The following is a 23,828-nucleotide window of genomic DNA, read 5'->3' as shown; positions in this document are numbered from 1 at the left end:
GGAGCCTGGGGGCGGGGCCCGGGCGCAGGCGGCGGGGCCCAGGGCGCAGGGGCGGAGCTTGGGGCGGGCCCGGGGGCGGGGCCCGGGCGCAGGCGGTGGGGTCTGGGGGCGGGGCCTGGGGCGCACGCGGCGGGCGGGCCGGGGTGCAGATGCGCGCGGCGAGGGGCGCCCTTACCTGCGGGGAGCTGCCGGGGGAGAAGCCCTGGTTGGAGACGGGCGAGGTGGGGGACTGGGTGGCGGGCGAGCCGGCGCCGGCGCGGTACTGCTGCGGGGACGGGGGCGCTCAGGGCGGGCGGGGTCCGCTCCCGCCGAGCCCTGGGGATACCGACACCCACCCCCACCCCCACCCCACCCCCACAGGAGCTCCCGGGCTGCCCCGCCGTCCCGGGGTGGGGGCTGGGGTCCGGGGGAAGGGGCAGGGCCGTCGGGGTCTGGGGTCCCTGGCAGCCCCCCTGCCGCCCTGCGCTCACCGAGGCGAGGTCCATCGCGGAGGGCGGGGCGCCGGGGCTGTCGGCGGGGGGCTGGGGGCGAGAGGGGGGCGCCGTGAGCGCGGGCGGCGGCTGCGCGGGGGACCCGCGGGGGGGGGGGGGCGCTGCACCTGCGGGGGCGGCGGCTGCGGCGCGGGAGGGGGCGGCGGCGGGGGCTGCGGCTGCGGCGGCGGCTGGGCCCCGGGCTGGGCGAAGAAGGCGTAGGGCAGCGGCTGCTCCAGGGGCAGGGCGTCCATGGCCACGGCCTGCGGGGGCGGGAAACTGAGGCCCAGGCCGGAGGGGGGGTCTGGGGGCGGTGGCTACCACGGGAAACTGAGGCCCAGGCGGGATGGGGTGGGGGGGCTGGGGGCGGTGGGGCCCACTGGAAAACAGGCCCAGGCCAGGGCCAGGTGGAACAGGGCAGTGGGGGCACTGGGGCCCCCGGGGAAACTGAGGCCCAGGCCAGACAGGGCGAGGCTGGGGGACGGCGGGCAGGGGCACGCAGGGGGGTGGAGGGCAGGGAGCCCGCTGGGGGCCAAGAGTTCAACCTGACCAAACAGAACAAGGGGGCCATGGCAGGGGGGTGCCCGGGAGACTGTGGTGTGTTTGGGGGTACCTGGGAGGCCATGGTGAAAATGGGGGTACCCAGGAGGCTGTGGTGAGTTTGGGGGCGCCCGGGAGGCCGTGGGGAGCTTGGGGGCGCCTGGGAGGCCGTGGTGAGCTTGGGGGCGCCCGGGAGGCCGTGGTGAGTTTGGGGGTGCCTTGGAGGCTGTGGTGAGTGTAGGGTGCCCGGGAGGCCGTGGTGAGTTTGGGGGTGCCTTGGAGGCTGTGGTGAGTTTAGGGGTGCCTGGGAGGCTATGGTGAGTTTGGGGGCGCACGGCCGTGGCAGCCGAGCGGACACGAGCCCCCCGCTCCTAGCTAAAGCTGAGAGCACCGAGCTCCCTCCCCAAAGCTCTGCCAGGGGGCACGTGGGAACACCCCAGGACACGGGGGCCGAGCGGCACCCCCCCACACCCCCCGCGAGCCCAGGCCCGGGGTCCCGGGCCCAGCGTGGTGGGCATGGCCCCCCGACGCCCTGCGCACCTGGGGGATGGGCGACAGCGGGGAGAGCGTGGGCGGGGCCTGCTGCCGCCGCGAGTCCGAGCCCAGGGTGCGGTGCTGCGCCGGGGCGCCGGCCGCGGTCATCCCTGCGGAGCGGGGGGCGTGAGCGGGGCGCGGCCGCCGGGGGAGGACGCGAGAGGACCCCCGGGGCCGGGGCTGCCACAGGACGCCAGCGAGGGAGGAGGAGCTGGGGGCCCGGGGGGACCACACCCCTCCCCGCCAGAGGTCCAACCCGTGGAGACGCAAAGGGGCATCGTGGGGCACCCCGGGCCACCGAAACCCGCGTGCACGTCCTGACGACGCCAACAGGCTCTCCGAGGCCCGGCGGGGGGCGGGCGCTGGGGCGGGAGCCCCCGGGCTCACCCGGGCCGGCGCCGACGCCGAGGTGCGTGAGGTCGGCGGCGAGGCTGCCAGTGCTGCTGGCGGCGCTGAGCGCGGGCACGGCGGGCTCCTCGGGGTCGAGCGGCGTGGGCAGGGGCGACGGGAAGTGCACGCTGGTCAGGTCGGGCAGGGAGCCGCCCGTGCCGTGCGCGGCGGGCAGCAGGGCCGCGGTGTCCGGGTCGGCGGAGGGGAAGATGCTGCGGCGGTGGGAGCGGCCCGTGAGCCGCGGCCGGGCCCCCCCCCTCCCGGGACCCCCGTGGGCGGCCGGGGGCCGCCCCCCTACTTACTTGATGCCGGGGACCTCACAGGACTTGGGCCGGGACCCCACCTGCAAGAGAAGGCGGCTCAGGCCACGGCGCCGCAGCCACGCGGCCACCCCTCCCGCTCGCCTCGGCTCCCTTCCCACGAGCGCCGCAGCCGTGGGTCCGCGTGTTTCCTTCTTTCCGTCACGCTTTTATAACGATCGCCGTCGTTCGCCAACGTATTCGCGGTGAGCAAAGTGCCACGGCCTGCGTGGCCGACACGTGGACGTGGCCGTTCACGCGAGGAAGCGTCACGCAGCAGCCAGCGGGCAGGAGGCTGCGGGTGGGGCGGCCACGGGAGGACGGTGGGTTCCACGCGCGTGGACGACCCCGAACGGGCCAGCGTCCGGGCGGGGGCCGAGGAAAGACGCCAGCGGCGGCGGTGACAGGGGTGGGGGGCAGTGCCATGAGGGCCGTTGACGCCCCGGGCCTCGCCCGTCCACGGTTTTTGACTCCGAGTCCACGTTGACGGGACAAGAGGCCCTTCGACAGATGGCGCTGGGAGGACTGGGTGTCCACGACCAGAGGAACAAAAAGGGACCCCGTGCGCTCCCGACACAAGAATCAACTCAAAGTGGACCAGAGACCTGGACGGAAACGCCGGGACCGTCAAGCTACCAGGAGAAAACGCGGGGGAAACACGGTCGAGGCCTTGAGGCAGGCGGTGGTTTCGGGACCTCCCGCCCACAGCACGTGCAACAGAAGGAAAAACTGATAAAAGGGGCCTCCCCAAGATTAAACACTTTTGCTCCTCACAGGACTATGTCAGAAGGGTAAAAATCAGCTGACTCAATGAAAGAAAATATTTGGAAATGACATAACCAATAAGGGCTTAATATCCAGGATATATAAGGAGACGTTAGGACTCGGCAATAAAAAGACAAACGAGCCAATTACGAAACGGGCAAAAGACTTGACTAGAGATTTGTCCAAAGAAGTGCCAATGGCAAAAACCCTGTGAAGAAATGCTCAACATCAGTAGCAATTAGGGAAATGCCAATCGAAACCGCAACGAGCTCTCATCTCGCACACACCAGAAGGGCCACGGTTAAAAAGACAGAGAACGACAAGTGTCGGCGAGGATGAGGAGAGAGGAGCCCTTCTCCACTGTGGCGGGAATGCAGAGCGGCGCAGCCACCGTGGAGGGCCGCGTGGCAGCTCCCGAGGTGACATGGACTTGCCACGTGACCTGCGGCGCCACCGCTGGGCAGCTACCCAGAAGAACCGAGGGCAGCGACACGGGAAGACGCCTGCACACCGAAGTCACAGCGGCGCTGGTCACAATCGCCCAAAGACGAAACCACCCAGTGTCCCTCAACAGGACAAACAGACTGTGGTCTGTTCTCAGGATGGAATATTATGCGGCTGGAAGAAGGAATGAAGCCGGGAAGCACGTGACGGCGTGGATGACCCTGGAGGATGTAACGTGGCATGAAGCGAGCCAGACACAGAAGGGTAAACACTGTATGATGATGGCCCTGTTTTCCAACGTACTGCATGATTCAAAAAAAAGATTATAGGTATGCGGTACATTTAAGTGGGAAACGTACGTTTTTATTCATCTGTGTTTTTTTTAAAGTTTTTGTTTACACTTTCAAGTATTAAGTGAACAAAATAAAGTTTAAAGAAAATCCCACTGAGCTGTATCCGTGGAAGAGGTAAAGTGGAAGATTGTGTGCTGTGCATGTGTGTCGCAGCGTGATGTGGCCAGGACTTCCAAAAATGGATACTGGATTGTGTCTGTGATCTGGTCTATTACTGGGCATGATTGAGTTACGATCGGGGCTTTGATTGGGCCACGTCTTTAGGGTGTTGAGTCCCCGCCCCTGGGTGGGTGGGCTCACAGATAAAAGGAAAGGGCAGGGTTGGGGGTTTCTGAGGTTGGAGTTTTGAGGTTGGAGTTTGATGCTGAGCCTTAAGCTGGAGCCCCAGGAAGTCAGCTCCCAGAGGAGAGAGAAGCCAGACCCTGGAAGGAGGGACCCTGAGCCCAGAGAGAAGCCAGACCCTGGAAGGGGGGACCCTGAGCCCAGAGAGAAGCCAGACCCTGGAAGGGGGGACCCTGAGCCCAGAGAGAAGCCGGACCCTGGAAGGAGGGACCCTGAGCCCAGAGAGAAGCCGGACCCTGGAAGGGGGGACCCTGAGCCCAGAGAGAAGCCGGACCCTGGAAGGAGGGACCCTGAGCCCAGAGAGAAGCCGGACCCTGGAAGGAGGGACCCTGAGCCCAGAGAGAAGCCGGACCCTGGAAGGAGGGACCCTGAGCCCAGAGAGAAGCCGGACCCTGGAAGGAGGGACCCTGAGCCCAGAGAGAAGCCGGACCCTGGAAGGAGGGACCCTGAGCCCAGAGAGAAGCCGGACCCTGGAAGGAGGGACCCTGAGCCCAGAGAGAAGCCGGACCCTGGAAGGAGGGACCCTGAGCCCAGAGAGAAGCCGGACCCTGGAAGGAGGGACCCTGAGCCCAGAGAGAAGCCGGACCCTGGAAGGAGGGACCCTGAGCCCAGAGAGAAGCCGGACCCTGGAAGGAGGGACCCTGAGCCCAGAGAGAAGCCGGACCCTGGAAGGAGGGACCCTGAGCCCAGAGAGAAGCCGGACCCTGGAAGGAGGGACCCTGAGCCCAGAGAGAAGCCGGACCCTGGAAGGAGGGACCCTGAGCCCAGAGAGAAGCCGGACCCTGGAAGGAGGGACCCTGAGCCCAGAGAGAAGCCGGACCCTGGAAGGAGGGACCCTGAGCCCAGAGAGAAGCCGGACCCTGGAAGGAGGGACCCTGAGCCCAGAGAGAAGCCAGACCCTGGAAGGGAGGACCCTGAGCCCAGAGAGAAGCCGGACCCTGGAAGGAGGGACCCTGAGCCCAGAGAGAAGCCGGACCCTGGAAGGAGGGACCCTGAGCCCAGAGAGAAGTCGGATCCTGGAAGGAGGGACCCTGAGCCCAGAGAGAAGTCGGATCCTGGAAGGAGGAACCCAGGAAGCCTGAACCCTGGCAGACGTCGGCAGCCATCCTGCTCCGACACGTGGAAATAGACGTTGGTGAGGAAGTAACTTACGCTTTAGGACCTGGTGTCTGTGAGCTCCTGCCCCAAATAAACACCCTGTATAAAGACCCGCCCACTCCTGGTGTTTTAAGCTGCGCCCCTTGGCTGGCCTGCAGTACAGGGACCCCTGCCTCGCTGGGCGCCCCGTGAAGGCCCCGCGCCGGCTCCCGGCACTGGGGAGACGAGGGGGCGGCGGGCACGAGCCCCGGGGGAAGCGCTGGCGGGGGGTCGCCTGGCACCTGCCGCCCCCTCCGCGGCGCGGGGGCACGCCGCCTTTCCGCCTTCAGGGGCTCTTTCCACCCGAGGACAGAAAACGCGCGCGTGGGAAGCCGGAGGCAGGTGTGCGGACAGGAAGCCACGGCGGCCTGACGCACCCAGCGCGGGCACGCTCGGCTCGGGCCGCGGGGGCCACGCTCGGGCCACGGGGGCCACACTGAGGCTCACCTTCTTGGCGTCCCACGCGTGCTTGGCGACGCTCTCGTCCACGTCCACGGCCTCCTCCATCCCCGGGACCGCCAGCAGCAGGACTGCGGGGAGAGGGCGTCGGGAGGGCGCGGCGCTCGCCGGCCTGACCACGGGCTCTGCCGTGGGTGCGGTGCGGTCGTCCCAGCGCCCGAGGCTCAGAGAGAACCGCAAAGAAGGCCCAGGAGCCCGGGGCCGCGTGCGTTCTGCCTCCCACGAGACCCAGGCCCCGGAGAACGTTCTGGAGCCTCCCCCCGCTGGGGGCCGCCGCCCTCTCGGGGGGGCTCTGCGGGCGGGTCCCCGGCTCCTGGCCTGCTCACGGCCAGGGGTGCCACTGATGTGACTCAGTGGCAGGCACGGGCCGTGGTGGCCGTCCAGGACGCGCCCCGGTGACCAGGCCCCTCCTCTCAGAGACCACATGCGCCAGCACTCGGCTCTCAAGCTCAGCCCTGCGGCCCTCGGGTCGGGGCAGTCCCAGGGGGTGGGCTCTGGACCAGAGGAGGGGACGGGAAGCAGCCCTGGGCAGCACGGGACGCCCGAGCCCCCACGTCCCAGACCCTGAACGCGGAACAAGCACACGTGCGTGCTGAGCTGGCGAACAGAGCCCGGAAAACTCCTACACACCCCTCAGAGTCCCACTGGGGCAGCACCATCCCAGACGGTGGCCCCGAGCCCAGCACACCGCCCGGCCCCGGCCCCCGCCAGCCGTGCCCCAGCAGGGGACGCCCGCCCTACCTCTCTTCTGGTGCGCGTCTTGGGACCCGCCGGTGAAGGGGTCCTGCTGGGGGGGCGTCAGGGTGCTCTGGTGCAGGGCCGAGTCCGAGTTGGTCCTGGAGGGGAGGGGGCCGTGAGCTGCCGCCGGGGTCCCACGGCCCCTCTGCCCGGGGCAGACCGCGCCCTCGAGGTCCCCGCTTCCGGGGGCTTCCGAGAAAGGACCCCAGCCGTGACGGGGGGGAGGGCCCCGGGGCAGCGCGGCGGCGCAGGGCGCGGCGTCCACGTCCTCGTAGCTCCCATGGGCAGCACTGGGCGGGCGCCGCGCGGGGGCTGGCGTGGCCGCGGGTCTCGGGCACGTCTGCACAGGGGCGGGGGGCCTGCTCGACCGACACCTCCCGCGCCTCTGGTCCCCGTAATAAACCCCAGACGTCCTGGAACCGAGGTCCCGACCACTATGGCAGGAAACGGCTCAACGCGTAAAGAAGAGCTAAAGGGCACGCTGCGGACCAAGGCGCCCGACTTTGGTGAGGAGGAAGCAGAAAAGTCCCCAAAAGACGAGGTTAAAAAACAAATAGAAAAAAACCCGCAGCTGCATGCCGCGAGGGCAGCACGGGGGGTGGAGAGGCGAAGGGATTCGCGTGCTTTTCATTCACTGTTACCGTTATCAATGAAATGAGGAAAACGCCGTTACGAACGGCGCTGTGATGATGAACGCGCAACTACGCAATTACCCAGACACCACTGCTTTCCGCTTTGGAGAGACCGAACGCGCTTTATTAACGTGAACTGGTAACCAGCCTGTTCAAAGCGGAGAAGCAGCCCGGCCAGCCCGCAAGCCGCGCATGCCGTGCTCCGGGGACGGAGCCGGCTTCTAGAAACTTCCGGGTGCGTCCCGTCTTACAGGGCGTGGGGCGGGGAACGGACTCACCTTCTCCAGCTGGTGTCGGCCGGCGGCGAGAGGTACACGGAGCCGTAGGGGCAGCTGTCCACGTGGCCGCGGGTTAAGGGGACGACAACAGAGGCAGCGCGCCGCTCGGGCCGACGTGGTCCGGGCCCCCGGGGGCGAGGCCCTGACCTTTCCGAGAGGGGGGACCGGGCCCAGGAGGGAAGAGTGGGACTCCAGGGACCCCCGGGCTCGGGCGGGGTCCCTCCCTCCCCGCCGAGGCTGGCGGCGCCTCCTCCTCCAGGAAGTCCGTCCCGGCCTGCGGGAAAGGATATCTGCCGGCCGTGCTTGTCCACCGACAGCGGCCGGCGGTGGGGGGAGCCGAGGCGGCCACGCTCCCGGCACACTCTGTCCACCAGCCCGTGGTGCCGCGACGTCCGGCTCGTGTCCAGGCCTGAGGGCTGGAAGGGGGTCTGCGGGGGGGGGGGGGGAGTCGAGGGACCCAAGCAAGTCACTGGAGTGGCCGGACCCCAGCCCCCCGCCCGACGGGGACCCCCACCCTGGCCTGTGGGCGCCGCCGCCTCCACACCTTAGCAGAACAGGCCCGGAGAAAGCAGGGCGCCCGGGGGGTCCAGGAGGGGGCGGGGCACACGGGCAGGCACACGGCAGGTGCACAGGCAGTTTCGGGGCCCCCGGCCCACTGTGGCTCTTGGGGACCCCTGTCAAGCCCGGGGTAGGTCTGACTGCAGACGCGGCCCCCACCCCGCCGTGGCCTGTGGGAGCCCCCGGCGGACGGGCAGGCGTCCTCCCAGCGCCCTCCCTGGCTCGAGGCCCGCGCCCGGGGGCCGCCATCTGTCCACGGCTCTGGCTGGCACTGGCCGCAGCCCCGCCCGGCCATCTGGGCCCGAGCCCTGCTGGTGCCGCGAGCAGAAGCTTCCCTGGCAGCCGGGATGGCCGCCCCCGCCGCCCCGTCCCCCGCCCCTGCCCAGGGGACCGGAGCTGGGACGAGAAGCTCGCCCACGGGGGCGGGAGCCTGGGCCCCGGGGCAGGGCAGGACGCGGGGGGCTCGGGGCTCGCCCGACACCAGGTGCAGACGGGCAAGGGGCTGCGCAGGCCGGGGGCCTCGGCTGAGCTCGGGCCGGTCACCAGCAAGGAAGGGGCTGCGGGCGCAGACCCCAGGCAGCCCCGGGGGGCCGGGGCTAGGGTTAGGTCCGGAAGCGTCACACCTGCGCGATTCACGATGGGCTCAGCGGGCGCCGCCACGCCGGCCTTGCCGAGAAACGCGCGGGGAGTGGGGCCCACCGGAGCCCCCCGCGCTTGCCGGCCCGTGGAGAAGCCGCAGGGACACTCGCCCCCCCGGGGCGCACCTGGAAGGGCAGGTCCGCGCTGCCGCCGCCGATCTGGTTGACGTTGGGCAGGGAGCCCCCGTAGTACTGGCCGCGGCTTGGACCCAGCTGCAGGTACTGTGGCTTCTGGAGCTGGAGCTGCGGGAGAGCGCAACTAAGGGGGGGCCAGGGCCCCCCCCAATATGCCCGGCCCCCACCACACCAGGCTCCGCCCTGGACACGCCCGGCCCCGCCCCACCACACAGGCCCCGCCCCGGACATGCCCAGCCCCGCCCCCACCACACCAGGCTCCGCCCCGGACACGCCCGGCCCCCGCCCCACCACAGCAGGCCCCGCCCCAGATACGCCCCAGCCCCGCCCTGCCACAGCAGGCCCCACCCCAGATATGCCCCAGCCCCGCCCCACCACGCCAGGCCCAGCCCCAGATACACCCGGCCCCGCCCCACCACACAGGCCCCGCCCCAGATACACCCCAGCCCCGCCCCACCACACCAGGCCCCGCCCCCACCACACCAGGCCCCGCCCCACCACACCAGGCCCCGCCCCCACCACACCAGGCCCCGCCCCACCACACCAGGCCCCCGCCCCACCACACCAGGCCCCGCCCCAGATACACCCCAGCCCCGCCCCACCACACCAAGCCCCGGATCCACCACACCAGGCCCCACCCCAGATACACCCCAGCCCCGCCCCACCACACCAGGCCCCGCCCCCACCACACCAGGCCCCGCCCCAGATACACCCGGCCCCGCCCCACCACACAGGCCCCGCCCTGGATATGCCCAGCCCCGCCCCACCACAGCAGGCCCCGCCCCAGATACACCCGGCCCCGCCCCACCACACAGGCCCTGCCCCGGATATGCCCAGCCCCACCCCACCACAGCAGGCCCCGCCCCAGATATGCCCCAGCCCCGCCCCACCACGCCAGGCCCAGTCCCAGATACACCGGGCCCTGCCCCACCACACAGGCCCCGCCCCCACCACACAAGGCCCGGCCCTGCCAGGCCCTGCCCCTGGCCCCTCCCACAACCATGTTCCAGGCCCCGCCCCAGATACGCCCCAGCCCCACCCCACCACACCAGGCCCCGCCCCACCACACCAGGCCCCGCCCCAGATACACCCCAGCCCCGCCCCACCACACCAAGCCCCGCCTCCACCACACCAGGCCCCGCCCCAGATACACCCCAGCCCCGCCCCACCACACCAGGCCCCGCCCCCACCACACCAGGCCCCGCCCCAGATACGCCCCACCAGGCCCCGCCCCCACCACGCCAGGCCCTGCCCCTGGCAACCAATAAGCCAGACCCCGCCCCTCACCCCTCCCACGACCATGTCCCCAGGCCCCACCGTACGAGGCCCCGCCCCAGGACCCCACCCCCGCACCCCACAACCAATACGTCAGTCCTCGCCCTCGACCACGCCCCCGGCAACCGGTATACGTCAGGCCCAGCCCCACCCCTGGACCACTCCCGGGCCCCACCACGCCAGGCCCCGCCCCCGCCCGGGCAACCAATAGGCCAGGCCCTGACCCCGGGACCATGGCCCACCCCAGGCCCTGCTTCGGGCCCCGCCTCTCCAGGCCCCGCCCTCTGAGGACCCGCCCCCAGGCTTCTGTACGGCCCGCCCACCCCAGGCCCCGCCCCAGGCCCTGCCTCTGGGCCCCGCCTCCCCAGGTCCCGTGCTCTTGGACCTCGACCCCCAGCCCCTGCACACCCCACCACACCCCCAGACTCCACTGCACTCCCCATTCCGCCCCAGGCCCCGCCGCCCCAGGCCCCACCCACCTAAGCCCCACCCCCAGGCCTCCGCACGCCCCGCCCAGGTCCCCTCCCAGCCAGGGGTCTCCACAGAAGAGGGCACCAACCACACCCCAGGGCCCCGGTCAGGGACGGGGGGTGCGGGGGTCCCCGCAGGCTGCCCCTCGGGTTTGGGGGACAGCGTGGGGCCGGCCCACCTCGGCCTGGGCATGGGGCCAGCGCTCCAGGGTGCGCAGGTGGTGCTGGCCGGGCCTGGGCTCCCCCGGGCCCCCTGAGCCCCCCACGCCCTCGGGGCCTAACGGGGGGTCCCGCCGCTGCCACGGCCTCCCCCTGCCGCCCTGGGAGCCCCCGCCCTGCTCTGCCGTGGGGCGCCCTCCCCGGACCCCACCGGTGGCCTCCGCGGCAGGACCCGTTCCCGCGGAAAGCTCTGGAGCTCAGGAGGGCGGGACGCCGGCTGGGGCGGGGGGGGGGGGGGCGCGGGGACCCCTGCAGGCTGCGGGCGGCCGGGGGCGCTCAGGGGCCCGTGCTGGGGGGCCAGGCCCGCGGCAGCGCGTTCGGGTACACGGCCTGCGCCGCCCCCAGCCCCCCCCGGCCCCCGCCCTCCAGCCCCCCACCCCTCCCGGGCCTCCCGCGGCAGCCGGAAGCCGGGGGCGCGTCCCTGCCCGCCCCGGTCTCCATGGCGACCAGCCGCCTGCCCCAGCAGCAGCGCGGGCGGCGCCGGCAGCCTCGGCTCCCCTCGGGGCGCGCAGCCCCGCGCCCCCACGCTCCCCGCGCCGCCCGCCGCCCCGGGGCCTTTGCACGGCGCCGGCCGCCCCAGGCATCGGGCGCTGCGAGCCGTCTGTCCGTCCCCCAGCCCGGTGGCTCTGCGTGCGGGCGTCACCCAATGGGAAGGAACACGGCAGGGGGGCGCGGTGAACAGTGTCCCGGGACCCCGGACGGGGAGCACGCGCCCCCAGAGGACCGGCAGGGGCCGGGGGCTTCATCTCCCGCCGTCAGCGACACGGGGGCCCCGCGGCGGCTTCCACGGAGGACACGGCATCCCAGGGTTTCCAGGCCACGCGGTGACCCCCGCTCAGCCTTCTCCTCGGAAGGTGCCAGAACCTCGCGCCGCGGGCAGGTGCGCCCTCAGGACGCCGACGGGGCGGGCAGGCGGCACGGGGTCCAGCCCCGCCCGCTCTCCTCCAGCCCCGGCGCCGCGCCGGCCCCGACCCCCGCCCCCCGCGAGGCAGACCCGACGTGCGCCGGGCGCGCCCCGCGACAGACTCAGCCGCCAGAGGGGCGGCCCCGAGCATCCAAGCCGGACGCACGGACAGACAGAACGGGCGCTTCGGCGCCAGGACGCGCAGGCCCAGCGCGCGCCGGGGAGAGAAGCTGCGCCCGGGACGCGCCCGAGCGCGCAGAGAGCAGGCGGGCGAAGGGGCGGGTCTCCTGCGGGGGCGAGAACGTTCTGGAAAGGGTCTGGCGGCGGCGCGGACAGGCCAAAGACCCCCGAGGCGAGGCCAAATTGGCGACGGGGACGGCGAGGAGGGAGCTAGACGAAACACGAAGGGCCTCCGGGCCGGGCCCGCGGGCTGGGGTCCCGCACGGACCTGGGCGTGGCCGGGGCGCAGCCGGCGCGGGGAGAGGGTGGGGGCCCCGGGAGCGGCGCGGGCGCGAACCAGAGCGCGTGCACGCGGCCGTGTGGGCGCAGGGTCTTTGCAGCCCAGGCTGGTTCCGGATCAGCTGGGCCGGGGGGGTCCACCGAGGGGACCCCGACTCCTGCTTCCGGGCAAAGACCCGCCCGCCACCGTGGACCTGCCGAGGCTGATTTTCCTGGGCGCCGGACCCCTTCCGGGCGTGGGGCGGGCAGGGTCCCCCCACTCCAGCCCCCTGCGCAGACCCGCCCCGAGCCCCACCCTGCGCCCCTCCCACGGCCTGCGATCCCCCCACCGGAGCTTGGCCGAGCCGCATGCCCAGGCCCCGGGGTCCACGCAGGGAGCAGCCGGGCCGTGCCACGGACAGCGCGGGGAGGCGGGCACCGGGGCTGGACGTGTGTGGGCGCAGGCTCGGCAGGAGGCGCCAGCGGGACCCCCGCCCGGCCCCCCGCCCACGTGGCCCGCTCCGCCTGCCCCCGCATCCTCCCTGCTCAGGTGTAGCTCGGGTCCCCGCCACGCGCCCCCGCGCCAGGAGCGCCCACAGCCTCAGCCACCGCGCCCTCGAGCCCGAGCGCCCTCCCGGGCCTGGGGACGAGCGCGGGAGGTCTGCGGCCGCGTCCTGGGCCACGGTCGGGCTCCCGTGGGGAGCGCGGGGCGGCCCGTGGGCGGAGGGAGACGCGGAGGGACACGCGTGGTGCGGCAAGTCCAGAGAGGACGGGGCTGGGGGAGGCCGGCGCGTGGGGACGGGCGCCCTGTGGGGCGCTGAGAAGGTTCTGGAGCCAGAGAGAGGAGCGTGCGGTGGCCCGTGGTGGCGGACGCGCTTCCCCGGAGCCCCGCGCTGTGCGCCCTGGACACAGGGGCGGGGCTCGTGGCAGCTCGGTGGGGGAGCGCAGGACTTCGCGCCCCAGGGGACCCCACGCGCCCGCACACGGCAGAGAACGGGGGTCAGGGGAGGGCCCGCAAAGAGCGCGCCCCGGGCTGCGGCGGCGCTGCCCCACGCGCGTCTCCAGCTCTCAGGGTCCTGGTCACGGCCCCGGAGCCGGGAAGGGGCCGAGCGGGGACCCCGGGGAGGGGCCCAGGAAGGAGGGCGGGGCCTGGGGCAGCCGGCCCCCTCCACGGGGGGAAACTGAGGCAGGGGGAGGCGGGCAGGGGCGGGACGTGCCCCGAGGTCACCCCGTGCGCGGCCGCGGCAGGACAAGCGCGGGGCGGGGCGACACGGTGACCACAGCCCGGAGGTCGGGGCCCCCGTGCAGGAGCGGGGCGCAGGCGGCCTCTGCGGAGGGGACCCTGGCCCCGGCCCGGCTCCTCGGCTCGCCGGCGGCCACGCGGGGTCCCGGGGCCCGCAGCAGCAGGCGCTCAATAAGTGCTGCCTGCAGGACCGAGGGGTACGCCGAGCCCCGGCCACGGAAGCCCGCGGGGAGCCCGGGACACGGCTTGGCCCACGCGGGGCCCGCAAGCGGGGAGGCGGCCCTCGGGGCCACGGGGCGAGCACCGCGGAGCGCCTGCTGAGTGCCCGCGTGCACTGCTGAGCACCACTGAATGCCCACTGAGCACCACAGAGCGCCTGCTGAGTGCCCGCGAGCACTGCTGAGCACCACTGAATGCCCACTGAGCACCACAGAGCACCTGCTGAGCGCCCACGAGCACTGCTGAGCACCACTGAATGCCCACTGAGCACCACAGAGCACCTGCTGAGCGCCCACGAGCACTGCTGAGCACCACTGAATGCCCACTGAGCACCACAGAGCACCTGCTGAGCGCCCACGAGCACTGCTGAGTACCACTGAATGCCCACTGAGCACCACAGAGCACCTGCTGAGCGCCCACGAGCACTGCTGAGCACCACTGAATGCCCACTGAGTACCACAGAGCACCTGCTGAGCGCCCACGAGCACTGCTGAGCACCACTGAATGCCCACTGAGCACCACAGAGCACCTGCTGAGCGCCCACGAGCACTGCTGAGCACCACTGAATGCCCACTGAGCACCACAGAGCGCCTGCTGAGTGCCCACGAGCACTGCTGAGCACCACTGAATGCCCACTGAGCACCACAGAGCGCCTGCTGAGTGCCCACGAGCACTGCTGAGCACCTGCTGAGTGCCCACGAATGCCGCTGAGCGCCTGCTGAGTGCCCACGAGCACCGCCGAGCACCTACTGCGTGCCCACATGTGCCGCTGAGCGCCGCTGAATGCCCACTGAGCACCGCCGAGCACCACTAAGTGGCCACGAGCACCACTGAGCACCACTGAATGCCCACTGAGCACCACTGAGCACCAGCAAGCACCACCGAGTGCCCACAAGCACTGCTGAGCGCCTGCTGAGTTTCCCCAAGCACCCCTGAGCACCACTGAATGCCCATTGAGCGCTACTGAGCGCCGCTGAATACCCGAGTACCTACTAAGCACCACTTAGCATGTGCCGAACGCCTACTAGCACTGCCGAACACTGCAGAGCACCTGCTGAGTGCTCACGAGCACTGCTAAGCGCCTGCTGAGTGCCCACGAGCACTGCTAAGCGCCTGCTGAGTGCCCTCGAGCACTGCTAAGTGCCTGCTGAGTGCCCACGAGCACTGCTAAGCGCCTGCTGAGTGCCCTCGAGCACTGCTAAGCGCCTGCTGAGTGCCCACGAGCACTGCTGAATGCCTGAGCGGCTACGGCGCACCGCTGAGCACCTGCTTAACGTCTCCTGAACACTGCTGAGCACCACTGAGCACCCGCCAACGCCTAACAAGCACTGCTGAGCGCCTGCTGAACGCCCAAATGCCTGAGCGCCTGCTGAGCACTACTGAATGCCTAGTGAACACCGCTGAGTGCCTGCTGGATGCCTGAATGCCTACTGAGCACCTGCTGAACGCCTAAAGAGCACCAGCGTATAGCTAGTAAGCACAGCTGAACACCTGCTGAGTGCCTGAGCACCTGCTGAGCACTGCTCAGTGCCTGCTGTATGCCTGAGCGCCTGCTGAGCACCGCAGAGCGCCAGTCGCGCGCCCGAGCACCACTCCGTGCTCCTGGCCCGTGCAGCGCGGGGCGGCTTCCTGGCTGCACCTGGCGACCGCCCGCGGGAGCAGCGGCCAGGCCTGGGCAGGGCGCCCACCTCCGCCCGGGCAGGTGGCTGCGGGGGCAGCGGAGGGGCCAGACGCGCCGCGGGAAGCAGGTGGCTCCACCCACGGGCCCCGTGCCCGGCTCCCCCCTCGGCCGCCCCGCGCCCCGCTGCGGTGGTGAGGAGCCCGCGCACGGCGTGCACGCGGCGCTGGGAGCAGGAACGCCGGGCACAGGCTTGGAGCCCGCTGCCGCGCGTGCCTCGGTTTCTCGCGTGTGCAGCGCAGGAGGCGCAGGCTCTCGGGGGCTCCCCTGTCCTGCCCGTCCCCCTCCTCCTGGGGCCCTCCGTGGCTCCTGCTGAGTCCACACGGCGGCGCCCCCACCCACAGCCCTGCTGGCCCACCTGTGCTCCCACCTGCACCCCTACCCACCCACGCGCCCACAGCCCCCGCCTGCACCCACACAAGCCCGCACACCGGGTGCTCGAGAGCACGGCTGGCACGCTGCCGGGGCACTGAGCACCCCCCGGACGGCGGGAGCCCCGGGCCCTCGTCACCGCGGGGCGGCCCCGCAGCCGGCTGGCTCTCCATCAGGGCGGGCGGCCGGGCCGCGACAGGCGTGAGCACGTGGCGTCGCCGATAAAGCTTTACGGACGGGGGCAGGCACCCTCGGGCGCCCTGGGGCTCCCGGGACGCGAGGGCCCTCGGCGGGTCCGGGCGGCGTCTTCCCCGCTCAACGGGCAGAAGCGGCGGCGCGGGCAGCGCGGGGCTCCCCGGGGACGCTCCTGCCACCAGGACGCTGATGGCGGGGCCGGGACGCGACGGAAACGAACTTCCGAGTGTGAGTCGAACTCGGGACGCGGACGCCGTGCGGGAGCCTAGGGCGCAGCCGCACCCCGAGCCGCGTCCACGTCCCCACGGCCCCGGGGCACCCGCGGGGCAGCCACGCAGGGACGTCCCCGGGAAGGGCCACCGGATCCGCGGCCGCCACAGGTCCCCAGATCCACGTCCCAAGAGGAACGAGGACGGCGCGGCAACGGCCCTGGCTGCGCCCGAGGCGGAGCGGGCACGCCGGGGAGCCCGTCGCCGCGGCTGCGTTCCAGTGCGCCCCGGGGCGCTGCTGACCGCTGCCCCATCGCCACCGTGACCCGTTTCGAAGTCCTCGGGGACGCGCGCGCTTGTCCCGACACCAGACAGGGCGAGGCTGGGCTCGGGGGCACCGTGCCGCCTGCGCACCAGCGGGCTTCTCGGGCCTCGGTTTCCCCCCTGCAAGTGGGACAACGGCGCCACCTCCTCCTGCACTGGAGGGAAAGCTGGCGCAGCGCCGAGCGGCGACACGTGCGCGCAGCCGGCAGCCTTCCCGGGACCCCCTTACCCCGGCAGCGTGGAGTTGGGGAGCCCCGCTTCTGGCGTGACGACACCCCGAGGCGCGGGCCCGGGCGGCACCGGGTGCTCGGAGCAGGAGGGGGCCGTCCCCACGGTCGGCGCCAGGCCACCCCGCGCCGTGCCAGCGACCGGGCACCCGCTCCACCGCGGCCTGCGCAAAAGCGAGCGCGGCCACCTCGAAAGGCCGGTGGCATCCCCTGGCCATGCCACTCGGCTGCCGCGTGGCCAGCGAAAACCAAAGCTGCGTCCACGCAAAAACCCGTCCAGTGCCGTCCACGGCGACGGGACTCGCGACACCCAGAGGGCGGAAACCACCCACGCGCGTGGCAACGGACGAATGGACACGGACGACGCGCTGAAGCCACACGGCGGAATATTACGCGGCCGTGAAGAGGCACGAAGCTCCGGTGTGCCACGACGCGGTCGAGCCCCGGAAACGTTCTGCTGAAAGAAGCCGACGCAGGGGCCACGTGTCGCCTCCACGTGGCCATGCGGACTTGGCAAGGCCACGGAGACGGCGTGGGCTGGGGGAGACGGCAAGCGACAGCCGACGGGGGTGGGAGAAGGCTCTGGAATTAGAGGGGGGCAACGGACACGCCATGGACGCACTAAAAAAGCCACCGTGCTTCAGGTGGGTGAGTCGCACGGCGCGTGGATTGTGTCCTCCCGACAACGTGGCCCGATTCCAGCCACGGGGCAGAAGTCGCGCCGACGCTCGTGGAGATGGCACGACCCCCTCCCCGGCCACGCCATTCCACGCATCCCGTCGTCAGCCACTTCCTCCTCCGTGTCCCAAACCGTGGCAGGGATAGCCCGAGCAGGACCTGGAGCAGAGCGCGGCCGGCGGCAGGCGCCCGATCGAGGCGTGTCGTGCAGATACACGCGTCGACGCGCACGTGAGAGGACGCCGAGCCTACCGGGCACAACACAGCAGAGAGACAGGTGACCGGCGACGACGTGACCGAGGAGAACGCCCCACCCCGGGAACCAGGGCCGAGCGCGCATCATGGAAGCGTGGGGCTGGCGCAAGTCCAGAAACCAGAGGTGGGCGCCCCGGCCCCGCCTGACCGCATACGGGGTCCCGCAGCTTCACGCCCCACGGCGAGGCGTGCTCGCCTCCGCTGACGAGGGGGAAACCGAGGCCCGGGGGCCCCTCGTGGGCCTGGAGCCCCAGCCACGCGCCTGCTTCCCACCGCGGCCGCACAGGTGAGGGCGGCTCGGCCGGCAAGGGCCCCCCCCCCCCCGGGGCTGGCGCTGGACGCCCAGCTTACCTGACCTGTCACCTGGTCCCTGCCACGGGGACTGCGTGGCACAGGGCACCTGGCCTTCCGTCAGAGAGCCAAGGGGGAGACACCTGTCCACCTCGGGCCTGAGGGGGGCACCTCTCCCTCCTCCAGCACCGAGTCAGGACGCGGGAAGCAGTGACGGAGGAGCACCTGTCCCCACCAGGTACCGGCGACAGGGCACCCGTCTCCCCTCGGGTACCAGTGATGGGAGCCCCTGTGCCGGGGGCACCTGTGCCTTCAGGTAGCAGTAACAGAGGCACCTGTGCCCTCAGGTACCAGTGATGGGAGCACCTGTGCCCTCAGGTACCAGTGATGGGAGCACCTGTGCCCTCAGGTAGCAGTAACAGGGGCACTTGTCCTCACCAGGTAACAGTGACGGGGACACCTGTCCCCACCAGGTACCTGTGACAGGGGCACCTGTGTCCTCAGGTACCAGTAACGGGTGCATTTGTCCCCACCAGGCACCAATGAGGGGGTCATCTGTTCCCTCAAGTAGTAGTGACGGGGGCACTTGTGTCCTCAGGTAGCATGACGAGAACACCTGTGCCCTAAGCATTGACGAGCGCACCTGTCCCCCCAGGTACCAGCGATGGGGGCACATGTACCCTCTGGTAGCAGTGGTGAAAACACCTGCGTCCTCAGGTAGCAATGACGGGCACACCTGCTCCACCAGGTAGTGGGGGTGGGGTGGGGGGGGGATGCAGGCACCTGTGCCCTCAGGTAGTGGTGATAAGAACACCTGTGCCCTCAGGTAGCAATGATGGGCGAACCTGCCTCACCAGGTAGCGGGGATGCGGGCACAGGTAGCGGTGGCGGGAACACCTGCGCCCTCAGGTAGCAGTGATGGGCGCACCTGCCCCCCCAGGTAGCGGGGGATGCGGGCACCTGCACCCTCAGGTAGCGGTGGCGGGAACACCTGCGCCCTCAGGTAGCAATGACGGGCGCACCTGCCCCACCAAGTAGCGGGGATGCGGGCACCCGCGCCCTAAGGTAGCAGTGACGGGCGCACCTGCCCCACCAGGTAGCGGGGATGCGGGCACTTGCGCCCTCAGGTAGCGGTGGTGAGAACACCTGCGCCCTCAGGTAGCGGTGGCGGGAACACCTGCGCCCTCAGGTAGCGGCGGCGGGAACACCTGCGCCCTCAGGTAGCGGCGACGGGCGCACCTGCCCCCCCAGGTAGCGGGGATGCCGGCACCTGCGCCCTCAGGTAGCAGTGACGGGCGCACCTGCCCACCCAGGTAGTGGGGATGCGGGCACCTGCGCCCTCAGGTAGCAGTAACGGGCGCACCTGCCCCCCCAGGTAGCGGGATGCGGGCACCTGCGCCCTCAGGTAGCAGTAACGGGCGCACCTGCCCCCCCAGGTAGCGGGATGCGGGCACCTGCGCCCTCAGGTAGCGGTGGCGGGAACACCTGCGCCCTCAGGTAGCAGTGACGGGCGCACCTGCCCCCCCAGGTAGCGGGATGCGGGCACCTGCGCCCTCAGGTAGCAGTAACGGGCGCACCTGCCCCCCCAGGTAGCGGGATGCGGGCACCTGCGCCCTCAGGTAGCGGTGGCGGGAACACCTGCGCCCTCAGGTAGCAGTGACGGGCGCACCTGCCCCCCCAGGTAGCGGGATGCGGGCACCTGCGCCCTCAGGTAGCAGTAACGGGCGCACCTGCCCCCCCAGGTAGCGGGATGCGGGCACCTGCGCCCTCAGGTAGCGGTGGCGGGAACACCTGCGCCCTCAGGTAGCGGTGGCGGGAACACCTGCGCCCTCAGGTAGCAGTGACGGGCGCACCTGCCCCCCCCAGGTAGCGGGATGCGGGCACCTGCGCCCTCAGGTAGCGTCGAGGGGCGCACCGCCCCACCTGGGGCCAGGGCTGGGGTCCCCGCCTCGCCCCGCCGCCGGGGGAGGGGCCCGGCCCGGCGCCCCGCCCCCGCGCGCGCCCCGCCCCCGCGCGCCCCCGCCCCGCGCGCCCCCCGCCCCGCGCGCCGCCGGCCGGGCCGCGGCCGCCCCTCACCCGCGCGGCGCGCGTCAGGCTCAGGTCCTTCATGACCTCCTCGAAGGCCGCCGTCTCCTCCGCCTGCTTCTGGTTGTGCAGCGCGATCTTCTCGCTGAATTTCCGCGGATTGCTCGAAGTCGCCATCTTCTCGCCGCCGCCGCCTCCTCCTCCTCCTCCTCCTCCGCGCCCCCCCACTCGCCGGCGCCACCGCGCAGGCGCCGGCCGGGCCCGCGGGCGGCGCGCAGTGCGCAGGCGCGCCGCCGGCCGGGCGCGCGGGGCGGGGCCCAGGGCGCATGCGCGCGCGCCGACGCGGCGCGGCGGCCTCGCGGGCGGGGGGCGGGGGCGTGGCGAGCGGGGGCTTCCGCGCAGGCGCACTGCGCCGCCGCCCGGCTCGCTGGACAGCGGCCGCGGGCCGCGCTCCGCGAGGGGCCCGGGGCTGCAGCCCCCCGAGGGCGCCCCCCGGTTTAAGGGGGGCCGGGGCTGCAGCCCCCCCGAGGGCGCCCCCCGGCTTGGAGGGCCCGGGGGCGCGCGGCCGGCCGGGCCCGCTCGTCCCGGGAGCGCTCAGGGCGCGCCACGTGGCCGGCGCCGCGCAGTCGGGGGACGTCCCGGCCGGCGGGGGGGGCGTCCGGCCTTGGCCCCCACATCTGCCCGGCCCCCCGCGCGGGGGGCTGGAGCCCAGGGAAGCGGCGCTGCCGCGGGGTGCCAGCGGCCCAGGAAACCCCCTCCTTTCGCGCCAGCAGGGGAAGGGGGAGCGGCACGACCCCCGGGCCAGGAAGGTGACACCCCAAGACGCCCCAAAAGAGGGGCTGCGGCCGCCAGCACTAGGCTGCTGTCCAGGAGGCTCCAGGCGCGGGGAATGGGGGGCAGCAGGGGGCGGGCAGCCAGGGAGGGGGGCGCTCCGAGCGAGGGGGGGCTGGGGTGCTGACGGTGGGGGGACCCCGATGTTTTCCAGAGATGCCTGACGGCAGCTCAGGAAGTGCCAGCTGCTCCCGTGAAACGCGCGCGCGTGGGCAGGTGGTCGTGGGCAGCGCGGCCCGCGCGGTTTTTTCTCGTTCCTACGGTTTGGAGCGTTTTCAGGGGCTCCCAGCCATCTCGTGTGACCAGCTTTCTGCCTCTTTTGGGGGCTCAGCACCCCCTGTGCTTCAAGGAACCCGCCTGCCAAAGCCCCCTGCCCACAGCCCTCCCGGAGCCGAGGGTATCCTTGGGGCCCGCCTCGCCCACCGCCCCCGGGGCTCTGGGACTCTTGCAGGGACCGTGGCAAAGGGACGCTCCCTTTGTGTCTGGGCCGCTGGTTTTACGAATCGCACCCGCCTGCGCGGCCAGAGGGCGCCACACGGAAAGAGCTGGCCCGGGAGAGTAAACCGACCCGGTGGGGGGACACGGCGAAAAGGGGGTCAGGCTCGGAGCTGCTGGATCCAGCCGAGCCTGAAGCCGGCGCCGGCCTTTCCAGGTCCATGATCCACTGCTTCATCCTGGTTCGTGGGCGCGCCGGCTGGCCCTGCCTGCGGGTACGAGCCGCGCGCTGGACAAGCGCGGCCTCGCTTCTCGCCGCCGTCGGTGAGGCCACGGAGGAAGCAGGGCAGGGCAGGCGGCTGGAGAAGCACCAGAGGCGGGCCCGGTTCCCGGCGCGGCTCGGGCTCCCTCCGCGCACCGACCGGGACACCCGAGGATGTAGAAGGGCGCCGGGGGCGCCCTGCCCCCCGGGTGAGGCCGGGCCTGGCCGCCAGCGTCTCACCCCGCACCCCGTGGGAACCCACCCGTGCTCAGCCTCCTTGCTCAGGGCCGGGGCCCCCCGCTTCCCGAGCAGGGCCCCGCCGTTTCCACTTCCTTCCGTCCTCGGAGGGGGCTGCTGCCCCCCGGCGCATCCAGGCGGGCTCCAGGGCTGCCCGCGTGGCAGCGCAGCGGGCACTGGGAGGGCGCCCCCCCAGCCTAGGGAAGAGCCCCCCTCCTCCTGGCGGCCCTGCGCCCCACTCTGGGCTGCTGCGCCCGTGTCCCTCGGCCTGGCTGGCTGCCCCCGGCTCACCTCAGGTCGCACGGCCCAGAGACGCCCCCACAGCTGTGTCCCAGGCCCCGAGCTGAGGTCGGGGCAGAAACTGCTCCCCGCTCTCCCCAAACACGCCGCCTCGGGCGCCCCGTTCTTCAGGTGTGTTCTGTATCCCCCGGGGGGGGGGGGCGCTGGGCCTCCTTGTGTACCTGCCGGTGCCCACCCTGCTTCGCTGGGCCTCCAGAGCCATCAGGAGGTTGGCTATTTGCCAAAGGAGTTCATTGTCCACCCGGGCAACTCCTACTCATGCCTCAAAACCCACCTGCAGTGTCCCATCCCATCCTGATGCCCTAAGCGGAGCACTGCTGCTCACTCAGCCCCCGGGCCCTGCTCCAGCTTCACGTGGATTTCGGGATGCGTCCAAGCAGGAGCGAGGGGACAAGTCCTTCCAAGCCACTCCCTGCCGCCTACAGGACAGCTCTCCCCCATCTGCTCTGTGGCCCCCACCAGCCCCCCTGGGGCCCCCCAGCCTCGCCCTGCCCTGCCGCGGGGTCTCTGCACAGGCTCGATGGCCCCTGCCCAGCGCCGCCCACAGCGTTCTCCACTTAGAGCCCCCGGGGACACCTGGAGCCCTCGCCCGGGAGTGGCAGCGGGCCAGCTGGAAAGTGCACCCCCTGCCTCCCGGGCACGCTCAGCACCCGCGCCACCAAGCAGGGCAGGGCCTGGCAGTGACATCGCACTCTGCAGCTCCGCGCTCCCTGATGTGGGCTGGGGGCCGCCTGCGCGGCGTGGCAGGGGGACCGGGGGTAGGGCGGCAGGGGTGGGAGGTGGTCTCAGCCTTCCACGCCAGGTCCTTGGAGGGGAAGGCAGAGCTGCCGGCCGGCGGGAGCCAGGGTCTACGAGCAGTGTGAGGGGTGGGCCGGCGCCAGCCCACTCCCAGCCTGGATGGGGGGACCCCTGTGGGGGACGGTCAGGGAGGGGAGGCAGGAGTCAGGGCCACCGCGTGCCAAGGGCCCGTCTGCGGTCGACCTCCCGGGGACAGCCACGCCATGGCACCGGTGACCGGGAAAGTCCTGCAGGGGGGACAGGGGCCCAAACGAGGCCTGGACTGGCCTTGGTCTGCAGCCCACGGGCAGGAGTCGAGGGTCCACAAGCCCCAGTGGAGGTCACGTGTGGCCTCCTGCGGCGCCGCTGAAGGATGAGGGCGCGTCCTGGCTGGCCGCTGGGCGGAGGAGGACGAGACAGGTGGCGCGGGCCCCGGGGCTCTCGGGCTTTGCACCTGGGAGTAGAGCCGCCCACCCCCCAGCCAGCCTGCAGACACGCAACAGGTCAACGTTTATTTCGGCACACCATTGCGATTCGGGGGATTGCTCGTTACGCGGCAGGAGCTAGCTGACACGCGCCAGGCTCCCCTTCCCAGGCAGCCGGGGCAGCGGTGCAGGGCCTGGGCAGGGGCAGCGCCAGCGGAGGGGCTCGCGAGGCACCTGGAGTCTGTGGTGGCGGCAGAGGTGTCCCCACAAGCCGGTTCCACCGTCCTGGCGTGCAGGCCTCCCTGTCCTGTGGGGTGCGAGCGCCCACCGAGCAGCAAGGCGCTGCGCGAGTCAGCTGGCCGGGTCCCCTGCACCGAGGACCCCCGGGTCACACAAGCCGGGGAGCCAGGCACCCGCCTCGCACGTGTTCTGGCTGCGACGCCCTGGGAAACGAGCGTGAGAAAATCCCAGCACCCACGTCTCCCGCGGCACAGATGTTGCTTCTTGGAGGAGACAACGGGGCGCGCGCGGGGGCGCGAGGCCGCGGGGCCGCGGGCGGGCATCGGGAGCCGCGCTTCCTTTCTCCTCGCGGCCACGAGGTGGCTGCAGGAGCCCCTGGCATCGCATCCTGGCACGGAGGCCTCGCGCCGGCCCGGCCGGGAAGCGCGCCCGGATCGCAGACAAGCCGGCGGGCGGCGTTGCCAAGCGGGGCCCCGGGCCGGGCACGCCGCAGCTGGCGCCCCGCACGCCGGCGGGAGGGCTCGGCCCCGCCCCGGCGCCGTGGGAACCTGCCCCCGGCGGGCTCCGGCCGTGGGAAGAGCGGGGCC

The 23,828-nt window shown here is 72.1% G+C and overlaps 1 protein-coding gene across 2 annotated transcripts in view; it reads right to left on the bottom strand.

Annotated features, from left to right (window-relative positions):
* Positions 1–19,967, bottom strand: part of CRTC1 (CREB regulated transcription coactivator 1) — a 28,476-nt gene extending 8,509 nt beyond the window's left edge. Inside the window, exons 1-12 of one of the 2 annotated variants that reach the window (XM_058292757.2) lie at positions 19,786–19,967; positions 8,704–8,820; positions 7,672–7,809; positions 7,382–7,443; positions 6,475–6,569; positions 5,722–5,804; positions 2,237–2,277; positions 1,932–2,146; positions 1,551–1,654; positions 599–733; positions 471–521; positions 176–265 (exon numbers count right to left, since the gene is read on the bottom strand). In XM_058292757.2, coding sequence (XP_058148740.1) covers positions 176–265; positions 471–521; positions 599–733; positions 1,551–1,654; positions 1,932–2,146; positions 2,237–2,277; positions 5,722–5,804; positions 6,475–6,569; positions 7,382–7,443; positions 7,672–7,809; positions 8,704–8,820; positions 19,786–19,911 — 1,257 coding nt within the window. In that variant the 5' untranslated portion in view covers positions 19,912–19,967. The remainder of the gene's footprint in view (positions 1–175; positions 266–470; positions 522–598; positions 734–1,550; positions 1,655–1,931; positions 2,147–2,236; positions 2,278–5,721; positions 5,805–6,474; positions 6,570–7,381; positions 7,444–7,671; positions 7,810–8,703; positions 8,821–19,785) is intronic. The other variant, XM_058292758.2, reaches the window with a different exon arrangement.
* Positions 19,968–23,828: the final 3,861 nt, after the last annotated feature.

This window comes from Dasypus novemcinctus, unplaced genomic scaffold (genome assembly GCF_030445035.2).
Source record: "Dasypus novemcinctus isolate mDasNov1 unplaced genomic scaffold, mDasNov1.1.hap2 scaffold_271, whole genome shotgun sequence".
NCBI classification, from domain to species: domain Eukaryota; kingdom Metazoa; phylum Chordata; class Mammalia; order Cingulata; family Dasypodidae; genus Dasypus; species Dasypus novemcinctus.
Note: the sequence above shows the minus strand (reverse complement) of the source record. Positions and strands in the feature narration are given on the sequence as shown.